Raw genomic sequence first — 13,152 nt, 5'->3', positions numbered from 1 at the left:
CTTGGAAGCAATTTGTGATGTGAAAGGCCATGTATGTGGACTTCAAACCCACCCATTTGTGTGCGCACCCCCACCCCCCGCCACCCACCCCCACACACACACACACACACACACACACACACACACACACACACACACACACAAATAACCACAATTTAGAAAGTCTACATAAATGGTCTTGCACATCACGCACAGCTTCTAAGAACACATTTCGCTATATATATGTCATCTAAGTAACATATTCTTAACAGCTGGCTTACAGGGCATTATCAAATACATTTAACAGTTCAACATGTCCTTTTGCTTCCTCATTCATTAATACAGATGTTACTAAACCAGGGGAACATGCAGCGTCAAAGGCTTTGCTTAGGCAAGAGATTTTGCAGAGTGTGAAAGCGTAACAGTAGAAGGACCTTTCACTAAGAATAATGACAGGCATGCAATAATGCACACAACACCTACTATGAAACAGGTTTTCAGTGTGCCACATACATCACTGACGCAATAGTAGTAGTAGTAGTAGTACAACAGTAATTGTTATATGCAAAGCATTACAATGTTTACTATGTGTCTTACTTTTCTGCGGTGTTTGGTATTATAGTTGCTGACATTTGAAAATGGCAACAGGGCAAAACTGGCCATTAATGCCAGGTATATACATGGTGCAATAAAGGTATATTGCGTATAGAACTGACTGCCTCCAATGTAATCATTCAGGAGAATGTCCATGTGAATTCACCCACATCACTGGCTGAATGTTGTCTTGACCCATCTTGCTTTCAAACAGTGCAGCATTGGTAAAATGGGTAAATATTGCAGATGTGCTTTACTCATAAAATTCCCCTTACACTAATTCTTCTTACAGTTGTGCTACAGAATTTATGCTGGCTGGTAATGAAAGTTTTGAAAACGATTTGAAAGTCATTGCTGCTTGACAACTCCTACTCCATAAATAAATTTCTGAATAGATACTGTGTATATGTGGTTGGTTTTCGTTTATCAGGTCCGTTGTAGTTTAAATTAATAAAAACTTTACCTTTTTATCTAAATGACCAGCCTATGTCCTTGCTTTCACAAAGAAAAGATATCTTGTATGTACGCCTACAAACACATTCTCCATTAAGGTGCCTTTACACTGAGTTCGGAACATTGTTTGCAACATTGGACTACCGATGTTCGCAACACAAAATCGATGTTCGACGGCTGCGTCAGTAGAGATCAAAGAAACATTGTTCGTGGCCTGCTACCACTAAATTCCGCTACGCAGCACTAGTGTTAGTTTGCTCTGAGTGAGTGTTTTGGTGTTTGTTTTGCTGGAGTGTAGTGGTGCGTTTATTTTATGTCCCTTCATTTTTATTTGAAATGGAGTGTCACGAGACAAAATTTTCCAGCTGATGTCGCTCTGTGAGGCAGGGGAGTGCCTGTGGAATGTACGTTGCGCAGGTTACAAAAATACTAAAAAATCAAACATGATTCATTACAAAAAGTTGCTGTGGTGCTTGGCACTAGCAGCGGTGACGAGGACAAAAAAGTTAAATCTCTCGTCTCAGTACCGGCGAGAGAATAGAAAAATAGAGAAAAGTAGAAAATCTGTATTTGTTACTGACACACTTTACGAAACGAAGTGGTTTGGATTTAAATATCTAAGTTTCCTGGATGATATGGAACTATTTGAAATATGGCAGGCTTTGATAAGAGTCTCCTGATGCCAGAAAACAGAGTAACAGCAAGTATTTGGTTCACAGTGATTGCTTTTCTGAAATTTGTGACTTTCTTTGAAACAACTGGTCTTATAATATTCAACAACATTTCAAAATCTGACGGCGACATCCTAGTAAAGTTACGAAAGCCAGAACAGTCTTCCAAATTCAGCTCACAAACATGTCATTCCCGCCACGTCTTCTATAGTATGTTCTGGGCCACCGACAACTACTTCAACGTTTTCTTCGTCCGTTTATTTCGTTAAGTAATATTAATGCAGCACCAAATGTCATTAATTCTTCCTCTTCACTTGGCATAGCATATCTCTTGATGTGAATACACCAAGTAACCTATCAGTTCACCGCAGCAGACTATGCGAATACATAGAAATGTTGGTCGCTAGTGTAAACGGGAATGCGAGCAACGAACAATGTGGCCAACATGTTGAGGGAACAAGTTGCACACAATGTTCCGAACAAAAATATGTTCTGGGCCCAATGTAAACGCCCCTTTATAGAGTTATTGCGAATATGATATATGGAATGTGCAGTAAACCAGGGCCGGCCAGAAATTCTGCACGCTTGCGGTGCTCCTGCACATGTGCAACTTCTGGGTCACAGCGTGCATGCCGCAGCCGTCAGTGTTCATGTAGTGCATGTTTCTACGCACAGATGTCGCTTTATCCACTTGCTGGGATACTCTGTTCTGACGCATTCTGGTGCTCTTTCCACAGCTTGCAAGCCAACCATGGGAAGGTATTTCGCGTATTAAACATTTAAAATACTGAAACTTCCTGGCAGATTAAAACGGTGTGCTGGACCGAGACCAAACAGGTTTGCAGGAGAGCTTCTGTGAAGTTTGGAAGGTAGGAGACGAGGTACTGGCGGAATTAAAACTGTGAGGACGGGGCATGAGTCGTGCTTGGGTAGCTCAGTCGGTAGAGCACTTGCCCGCGAAAGGCTAAGGTCCGAAGTTCGCCTCTCGGTCCGGCACACCGTTTTAATCTGCCAGGAAGTTTCATATCAGCACACACTCCGCTGTAGAGTGAAAATTTCATTCTATTTAAAATACTGTCACAGTCTACTCATTGAGACGTCTACTTTTATGTTAACAGTTTAACCCAGTAAGACAAGCAATACAGTTAACAACCGTGGGTTTTTATTAAGGCAGCTTGACTGATGTCACATAAATACGCGTTATATTTTTGATCTAGTATTTAAGAAAGAGAGCACTTAGCAACTCCTAACGAACCTTATTCATGATTTCAAGTAACATTAAACTAATGCAAGGTTTCCTATAACTAATTCTCGGTGCCCTCAGTTACACTCACATAATTTCTGTCTCACTGACCTCTGAACAGAATGATAACCACAGACCTCTCGGTAATCACCTGTTATTTCAATACCATTATTGCTACATCTTTCATCAGTTCCGTCTGAAATCTGCATAATAACCGACAATTAGGTGAATGTTACGTTTTATCGACTTCAACTGAGCGTAGCCCTTCACACATTAAAAAAAAAAAAAAAAATTGGAACAATCGGTTTAATGACCAATTTTCCTGTGAATAATGTAACATGGAGCAGAATGAGGCAATAATGCACAGTTAGTAAACAATAATTTTTAATTATGAAAGGAATAAATCCAAACACGTTTATCAATGGTCATGAGCAATGATATAGTTAATATTTGGCACAAAAGCACGGCTCATTGACAAACGCAAGCAGTTGCGAAGATTTTCATCACTTATGCTTGATCGAAACCTTGATTTATTCATTTTCATTACTGAGAAAAATCTTTCACAAACATATATAGACCCGAACACGGACATAACTCTCGCGGCTCCTCGGTGCAGGCATGGAAATTCTTGTTGTGAAAAATTTTTGTAGAATTCTTTTGTACTTCGCACTGCAAAGAACTTATCCTTTAGTCTTGTATTGCACTGTAGGTCGATCAGTTCCATCTGTAGATCATTTGAAGCATCTTCAACTGACGACGAGAATGGTCGAGCAAAGAGGCGAATGACAGGAGACAAACTTGTAACATCTGCACATTGTGCTCGAAATTGTTCCTTAATTTTTACAGTTATTGACACGTATTCTTGAAATCTAGCACTTTCATGGACCAGTCAAAGAGTCGGGAAATGTGCAGTGTTTTCTGTCAATAGCTGGCTCTCCCAAAGCGCAAGCTTCCTTTCAAAGACATTTACTTTTTCCAACATGTCTGAAATTAAATTATTTTGACCTTGTAAAATGACATTCAGGCTGTTCATGTGAGACGTAATGTCCATGAGAAATGCAAGGTCTGATATCCAACAAGGATCTTCCAACATAAGATAGTATACAGTACACACAACAATTTGCATGACGTTTGCTAACATTACTGATTTTGCACAAAGCGCCTCTCGATGCAGAATGCAGTGAATTCCATACAACGTCTCATCTGTGTGCCCTAGCTTTTTGCGCATTCATGCTATGAGTTCTCTCTAATGGCCTTGCATTGATGGTGTTCCATCTGTGGTCTCTGAGACTTAACAGATTCCAGTCCATACCGACACCATCAAGTGCTTGCCCGACAGCTTGGAGTAAGTCCGCACCTGTAGTAGTCCCTTTCAAAGGTACTAAGTCCAAAACGTCCTCTGTTACACAAAGTGCATTATCGACACCTCGTATGTATATCACAACCTGGGCTGTATCTGTAAGATCTGTTGCTTCATCAAGCGCAACAGAGAAAGCAACAAAGTCTTTAGCCTTATTTATTAGCTGCCTGTGCACATCGCTGGCCATAGCACTGATACGTCTTGTCACTGTTTGTTTGGATAGACTGATTTCTTGAAACCTGCTAATGTTTGTGGGACACACAAGTTCTGCAGCATCGATTGGACACCCTTTCACAAACTCCTCTTCGGAAAAGGGTTTCCCAGATTGTGCAATTCTTAATGCGATTTTAAAACTTGCTTGCAGTGAAGATTTACTGTGGTTGTCATTCTGGAAAATTGAAAACAGTACATTGTACAGCGTACAGTGAAATAGACATAAATGTAACACAAGAAACTAAGAGTTCAAGAAGTATCAGTTACTTTGACAAACAGTAAAATCGAGTTGATGTGTCTCATCCATTTTCTTAAGGACATTTAATTTTGCTTGTCGTTCGCCACTGTTGAGTACACTACACTCGTCTTTGTGATACGTATTGTAGTGTCTTTCAATTGAAAACTTACACTGGCTGCCTATTATTTAGCGGCACAGCAAACACGGCGAGTTTTCGCCAATGGCTACAAAAAAGAATTGCAGTTCCCAGTCATTTTTAAACGACTGAGAACATTGATCTCCCGTCCTTTGCTTTTTCACAATACCTGCCATTTCCCAGTACTTCTCTGTTAAGGTTACGGTCACCAGGGGTAAAAGAGACTGGGTATGTTGCGCTCTTGCCTGTACCACATAAACAGGGAAGTGGAGCCGCTGCCATTCATTTAGGACACATGTCTAATAACAGATGTTGCTGTCGCACACGTGCTCACATGTGCAGCACTTCTGCACGTGTGCACACTATGCAGCGTTTGGCCGGCCCTGCAGTAAACAAAGCTCAACCAACATGGTCTACTTTCTTTTGTGATATTGCAAGGGACTGTATATGTCACGTAAGGTGGTCAGATTTATTATGAAACTGAATATTCCTTGGTGTCTCATTATATGTCGTGAAAACGTCTACCTCCTCCTAATCAAGCTGTTCTATGAATTACTTTCTTTCCCCCAATGTGAGTCGCTACCTCATTATTACTTACACGAAAATCTGTCTAACCTAAATCATTCTTTTGTAGTATTCTATTTTAAAAGCTTCATTTCTCCTCTTGCCTGAACTGTTTTAATATCTTAACAAGGAAATACTTAATAACATTTAAATTTACAGTTGATATTAACAATTTTCTCTCTTTCAGCAATGATGTCATTGCTGTTGCCAATCTGCATTTTGTTTCATCAATGAATTTTCTGCCTAATCCTAAAAACTCATGTACTGTATTTGTTGCTCCATTTCCTGTACTCTGATAACCTATTTTATTTGGTTTATATTTGTCTTAAATCTTCGATATTTTCCATTCTGTTTTGCTGCTGTTGAAAGTCCTTTGAGGTTTGTCCATGACTTTGTAATACTGCCAGAGATGGCAAAGTTCATTTTTCTTTTTGTTTAATTGGAGCTCTAATTCCCTTTCCAAATTCCTTTTTGGAGCCCTTTACTGCTTGCTCAGCATACCTATCGAATGATCTCTGGATAGGCTATAAGCTGGTCTCCTCCCCTTCTCTACTATTGTTTTCCTTTCATATTCTTATAGCTGCAGTCTGGTTTCTATACAAGTTGTAGACAACATTTTACTTTCTGTATTTTAACAGAATTTCGAAGATTGTATTGTCAAAATCATTCATCTAAACATACAAATGTTATAAAAGTAGGTTTCCCCTGCTTAATCTATCTTCAGAGATAAATTGTAGGGTCAGTATTCCATCACATGTTGTTTCATTTTACCGCCCAAACTCATCTTCCCTGAGGGTGGCCTCTACCAGTTTTTCTGTTCTTCTGGAAATAATTCATGAAGCTTTCGGGCAAAGTAGAAAACACAGATACAGTCACACAAGCCCAACTGGTACACACATGGCCGCTGTCTCTGGACACTGAGGCCTGACTGTGACTGTGTCCAATTTCAGCAGGTATCTGCTGGGATGGGTGATGGGGGTAGAGAGGCAGCATGAGATGGGTAGGGGGTTAGTAGGTGGGGTGGGCTGGAGTGATAGTGCTGTGAGTCTGAGTGTGCAGGGATGTGGTGGGGACAGCTTAGGACTGCTAGTTGCAGTATTGGGAGGCTGTGTGAGGTGAGGGGGAAAGGAGAGGGGATAAGTAGAGACAGAGGAAGGACTTGTCGGCATGCTGGTGGGACAGATGGTGTATATGCATAACTGGCATGCGAGAAGGGAAGGGGATAGTTATGTGGGAGACTGGAACCAAGCACATCATGTTGATCAGAATGATCAGCAACTGGTCCATCTGTTTCTTGCCCACAGTTTCACTGTGTCCATTACTGTGGGCTGACAGCTTGTTAGTTGTCATGCCGATGTAGAAGAAAGCAGAACAATGGTTGCAGCTTAGTTCACATGGCTGCTTTCACAGGTAGCCCTGCCTTTGATAGGGGTGGGAGACAGGACTGGAGTAGGTAGTAGAAGGGTGTCATTGTTCATGGACCAAGATGTTATTTTACTTTTGCAAAAGGGTTCTACAGTGGCCCTACTCTGCTACACCCATTTCTCTCCCTGCCCACCTCCATTTCATTTTTATTCATTTATTTTTTGTTTAAATCTCCACTCATGAAAGGTGTAAAAAAACTTGCTCTGGTATACTCACTTGTGAGTTCTGTGGTGCCCTGGTGTGCGTGTGACAGTGTTAATGTGCCACTCAGACAGTAAAAGAAACATCTGCACTCTATGCTCAGTTTTGTTGTCTATGTATCTCTAGGGAATATTAGTACATGTGACATTAGATCAAACTGCTGCAGACATATTTTCGCACTACAGTGAAACTTCTATTTCACACTATTCAAGGCCTTGTAAAGAACACTGTAAATCGTGAGAAAATTTAAATGGTGGGAAATTGCTCTTTAAGCACAAACAGTTATTTTATTAATTCTACTATTGTCTAATTTGAAACTCATTGGCTTACATAAGTCTTGACAATTAATGAAAACATTGGTAGTTCCTACAGTTTACCAAAAAATCCAGGATTGTGTATTGTTTAAATTTCTTTTGGTGAAATATTTCACTATATTTCTCTAGGTCATAAATATATTCAAAAGGTTAGATGTCCACATCCGCAGCATAAATATATTTCATTATTGTTTTCCTTGGCATATACATTTGCAGTGGGAGGCACTCCCTTTGATCACTTACAGTCCATTGGCGTGCGTTCAGTGGTGCCATTATTATTGTATAGGAAATCTTGCACTGAATGTTTCAACTGCAACTCCCCACACGGAAATTAGGAGAGTTCCACTCTCTGATTATTATTGCTCAGATCTGGTAAGCCAGTTCCACATAATTTCACTGTTTGAAATAATCTTGCTTTTTGGGAGCAGCTGAAGATGGTCTCCTCAACCTTCATTCATGCCTTTGACAGTACATTAAGAACTGATATCTCAAAGGAGGTTGGGTCCTTTTCATTCTCCTTCAAACTTACTGCCTTATGCACAATAGATTTCCTATAATGTCATGAAAGCATTGATAATGCTCAGATCTCCAAGGACTGAAAGTTATTTGTGCAGTTACAGTTCTTGCTGCCAAACAACACATTCACATTCTTGGAAAGTGCTGGCAAAAATATACAAAGATGAGACTTTTCCTGTTACAGGTTCCTAGTTTTGCATTAGGGCTATGCACTTCTTTAAAAATAGTTCTCAAACCAAACATTGTGAATTTTTTTCACTGTAATTAGTGTGTCATGTTTTCATATTTTTAAAAGGACTTCTTTTAGTGATTTTCCAATCTCTTCAGTCATATCAACATTAACACCAAAAGTTATTATGTGTTTCCTTCCATGGCAATTTTCACCTTTAAAAGCTAGTTTCTTATTCAAGAGGACTCTGAAGGGAAAACCAGTTTCATCAGTATCAGATGTTCTTACGGTAATAATGCTGCACAAGTTCTTTGAGTGTGCCATTCCTTAACAATGTCTGTGTTCAGTTAATTTCACCACACAGCTTTATAGGCTATGTTATACCATGTTTTAAACCCGTTGATTGGCTGTTAGATTTTATAAAACTTGACTGTCAGTTCATGGAACATATAATCTGATTGTCAAATAAAAGTTTTATTTGCCTTGATCACAAATTACATATCAGGGTTAGAACTTAACATAATCTTCTTCATAGCTGTAAGTATAAAAGTGAAAATTCCTCTTTGTAATTTATCTTTAAATACCCAGGGTCTCAGCATGTGAAAGAATTGAAAGTGAACATAACATCCAAAAAGACCTTGAGGACCTCACTGGTGACCCACTAGCAACTATGAACTAACAAGTTCATAAAAACACGGGAGAACTGCCGGATATAAGTAACTTCCTGCAGGAAGTTACTGATATCCGGCAGTTCTCCCGTGTTTTTATGGAACAATCAGTACGCCGGGAAAGCTTTAAACATCACATAACAAGTTCATGTTCAAACAACTTAGTTGAAACTAAGTGTATGGTTTGTAAAACTTACAGACCTGTTGTGATATGGAGAGTAAGTTGTAGGAAGAGAAAAGCTAATAATGGCTCTACATGCTCTTTAAGGGACCAAATGAAGAAGAAACAATATAGTAGTAGTAATGTGAATGAGACAAAAAAATTTGTGGGGGGGGGGGGGGGGAGCGAGTGAGAGTGAGAGTGAGAGTGAGAGAGAGAGAGAGAGAGAGAGAACTTATAAAGATAAGGTTACATCTCATGATTATGGGAAATTGCCAATGGGCCACTCTGCTATGTCTGATAAGTTGTAGAAACATATCGTATGCTTTTTAAAAATGTAAAAGAATATTCTTTCCTTGGGGTTGTAAAGTTGTATAAAATAAAAACAAGATGGTAGCTTACCAGCACTTACCCGTACATGGTAAAATACCGAGTACTGCCAATTTGCGCACATAACGGCAGAAAACAATATTCCTAGCTTTTTGGAACTTTGTCCCTTCCTCGGGTAGGAAAGAGGGGATATATTGGGAAGTTCGGAATGGAAGAGACAGTTCATTCATACCTCAGTTTGAGAGGGATCTATTTGTTGCATGGAAAATGGAACAAAAAGTGAAGTAATATTTTACAATTGACTCAGCTAGCTTTATAGTGTTAAATGCTGCTGTCACTACAAATTTCAAATTTTCAGGACATGATACAACGTGATGCCAGTCACCGCCCGAGTGCAGTGGAGATCCTGCAGCACCGTGCGCTTTCTTCTGAAAATAAGAGTAAGGCCCAGCTTCAGCGAGAGCTGAATGCAGAACGTCTGAAGAATGAGTTCCTGTCACGCCGCCTGGAGGCGGCTGCACAGTGTCTCAAGTCAGTTACTCCTACAATCCTCATGAAAGTCGCTGGTGCAGGTGGCATTAGTGTAGATGCCAATTGTCGTCCCCAAGTGAATATAATTTCTCGATCCTCTCGCCTCATTGGTAAGAAAATTAATCGCAGTCATAGTGTAACAGGCTTCTAATGTGGAGTAAAGCAGTTATGTATGGCCTGCATTGGTTTTAGTGCCTTATAGTTACAGGAACTACAAGGCTGAACTGGCTGTCTCCTTTGTCACCTCAGGGCACTTCTAAGTTGACTATGATGTGTTAAGCCATCTTTTACAAAAGTGTGTTCTCTTTTACAAAAGTGTGTTCTTGCATTTAAAATGTTCTTTCCTTAATTTGAGCTTGATGTTTTATGTAGCATTTGTGCTGAGTTTTAAGGCCTGACTTTACTGGGGTGATAAATGCTATATTTCTGAAATGTTGTTAGTAACTGATTTATAGAATTTCAGACAAGAATTGTAGTTGACATTGTAAGAACTTAACATTGTAAGAACACTTGACTGCAATTTAAATAGAGTTAGCAAAAATGTAAATATCTGTAAAGTATTTGCATTTCATTTTGCTTTTATGTTTTAGAATGTCATTCAACATTATAAATTTTACTTAATTTTGGAGAATCGTGTTTAGAATTGAATTATTTTCATCCTTGCTGTCTTTTATTTGCTGACAAGCATTTTCTGTGAAGGAAACTGTGTCATTAACACTATCGTGTCAATGGCAACAAGCAGAAAGGGCTATCCTAAGACAGGCAACAGTAAACCTGTTGACAGATAGAAAACTAAACATTTCTCTGTTTGTAAAATATTGATGTTGAGCCAGTTTTTTCAGTAATTCCCCTACATCAAATGTATTGGAAAATGTCACATAGGGGAATGGTAGTGTGCACCAGTTGGTGACTGGTGCAGTGAAGTGCTGTTTCTTCGCATTTTAGTGGAGAAACTGGAAGCTGTGAGTAATTAAGAAGAGAGTGAGAGTAGAGCATTGAAAGGGTAATATTAAATTGTTACCATATTTTACATTTCCTCATTATTTACAGTTAAGTTCTTTTGTTTCAATTCATTTTCTTACTGATCTTGAGTCCATTTCCCCTAATCTAAATTTTGGAGTTGTTGTTTTTAGTGAGTATGAAAAGCTTTGAACCGAAAGATTTTAAACAAAAATAATGAGAAAACGTAAATTATTCAGTATTCAGTGTGAATTCAGTTTTACATGATTTATCATTCTGTTGTCAGTACCTGGTTGGTGGAGCCAAATTTAATGTATTCCTTGTTGATACCTTGTATATGAGCTATAATTGTCATACCAAAATTTATTGTGAGCTCTTTCTTTCTTATTCTTGGATGACATACCATTTGTAAAACACTTGGTTACATCTGTCCTCTCCTCAACATTTACTAAAATAAAACTCCGGGAAAACTGATGGTTCAGAAGATGCTTAATATGGTGCATAATTCAGAGGTTCATAGGTCTACAAATTTTTAGTATGTTTCTTTGGCAGGTTCCTGTCTATTAAATTGCTGACTACATCTGGACAAGAAATAAAAAATGAATTGAGTAACAGTCATCATGTTTTCAAATATGAGAAACCACATTTAGTTGTTTGCTGATACATTTAATATGTTGCTGTTAATGTTAGTTTTCTGTCTGTTTAGTTGGAAGTATTTCAGTTCTTTGTTTATGTTATTTGTAATGAGTATACTGACAAGCTAAAGGCTTGAAGTGTTTTTACAATGTCATACCATGAACAGCCTACAGTTCATTTTATTTAGGTGGAGGTAACTTTCTCAGTAGTTAAGACTAGTTGCTTCCAAAGAACGTGTAAAATTTAATCCTTTACCACATGTTCATTACAGCAGTTGCAAAAATCTAATGTGATAACATACATGGAAGCTGTTCATGTAAATAGTGTGTGTGTGTGTGTGTGTGTGTGTGTGTGTGGGTGGGTGCGCGCGCGCGCGCATGCGTGCACTTGAATCTCAGCAGTGCTAAGTAACTTTGAACACTTGTAAGACTGTAAAATTTTTTATTTTGTGTATATTTTCAAATAAATTCAATAAAGGTTATCAGAATTGGTATTTACAAAAATTTTCTTTAATCATGTTTCTTGTAATGCTGATGATCCTTTCCCAAATTTACTTTAATAGTGATGAAAACAACAGCTGCATTGTAATCCAACTTCGTTCATTCAATAAACATTGTTGGACAACTGTACAGCTGTTGGTTTTCTCATTATTCAAGTACTTCATGTGTGGCTGCTGTCCAGAGATTTTTCCAAATGTTTTTCCTACAAAATTGATGTGAACTGTGTTGTGTACCTTTACACTTTGAAAGTAAAATTATATGTAGTAAATAATTGCCAGCCATAGTGTTCTAAAATGTAAGAAATATTTACAATAGGCCAGTATTTGATTCTCTGTAGTTTGGGTTAAAACTTTCATATGCAGTTAACCATCTAAATGTTTTTCATTAACAATAGTTGGCTGTAGTCTTTCAGTTTTTTCTTCCAAAGAAGGCAGACATAAAGTTAGTTAATGATGTGGCATAAGGTTTCAGTTTGCCAAATTTTCATTCCACTCTGTCTAAAAAACTTTTCCTCCATTAAATTACATTTAGGCTGTTTTTCAGCCGTTTTCCACATTCTGAAAAGCTCCAACATTGTGGGAAAATCTTCAGCTTTGAACTGCCAAGGAGTAATAACTCTGTGCAGCTTCGTCATATTCAGTTGTAATACCATTTCACACAAAGAGCATTTTCAGTTCAGAAGGTGTACTAGATTTTGACAATGGGACTGGTGGTGAAAAATAGGATAGATGGAAGATGATAATTTTTGGCACAATATACAACTTAACATTGTCTTATGAACCAGGACAATCACCTGGTTATAAAGTTATATTTTTAAATGTGCCTGAAGCTGTATAAAAAAAAATGGCTCTGAGCACTATGGGACTCAACTGCTGAGGTCATTAGTCCCCTAGAACTTAGAACTAGTTAAACCTAACTAACCTAAGGACATCACAAACATCCATGCCCGAGGCAGGATTCGAACCTGCGACTGTAGTGGTCTTGCGGTTCCAGACTGCAGCGCCTTTAACCGCACGGCCGCTTCGGCCGGCGAAGCTGTATCAATTAATACGACAGAGAAAATATTCAATTATTGATAATATAATTTAAATGGATAGATAAAAAAATCTACTCACCAAGCGATGGCAGGGGAACACCCACAAAAAAGGATTTAACTTTTACAAGCTTTCAGAGGCAGGGCTCCTCCTTGTGGACAGATAAAGTAAGTATGCAAGGGAATGGACAACTCGTATGTTTGAAGTTAATTTAACAGTATCATGAGTAAAAGGCGTATTTTATTATTTCTTCAAGG

General features: G+C 38.6%; 1 protein-coding gene across 1 annotated transcript in view; it reads left to right on the top strand.

Annotated features, from left to right (window-relative positions):
• Nucleotides 1-11,854, top strand: part of LOC126203555 (wee1-like protein kinase) — a 98,953-nt gene extending 87,099 nt beyond the window's left edge. The window contains exon 8 of the mRNA XM_049937877.1: nucleotides 9,593-11,854. Within this exon, the coding sequence (XP_049793834.1) occupies nucleotides 9,593-9,916 (324 nt within the window). The 3' untranslated portion in view covers nucleotides 9,917-11,854. The remainder of the gene's footprint in view (nucleotides 1-9,592) is intronic.
• Nucleotides 11,855-13,152: the final 1,298 nt, after the last annotated feature.

Source organism: Schistocerca nitens, chromosome 9, assembly GCF_023898315.1.
Source record: "Schistocerca nitens isolate TAMUIC-IGC-003100 chromosome 9, iqSchNite1.1, whole genome shotgun sequence".
In the NCBI taxonomy this organism is placed as follows: domain Eukaryota; kingdom Metazoa; phylum Arthropoda; class Insecta; order Orthoptera; family Acrididae; genus Schistocerca; species Schistocerca nitens.
This window is presented reverse-complemented; position numbering and strand designations above follow the sequence as displayed.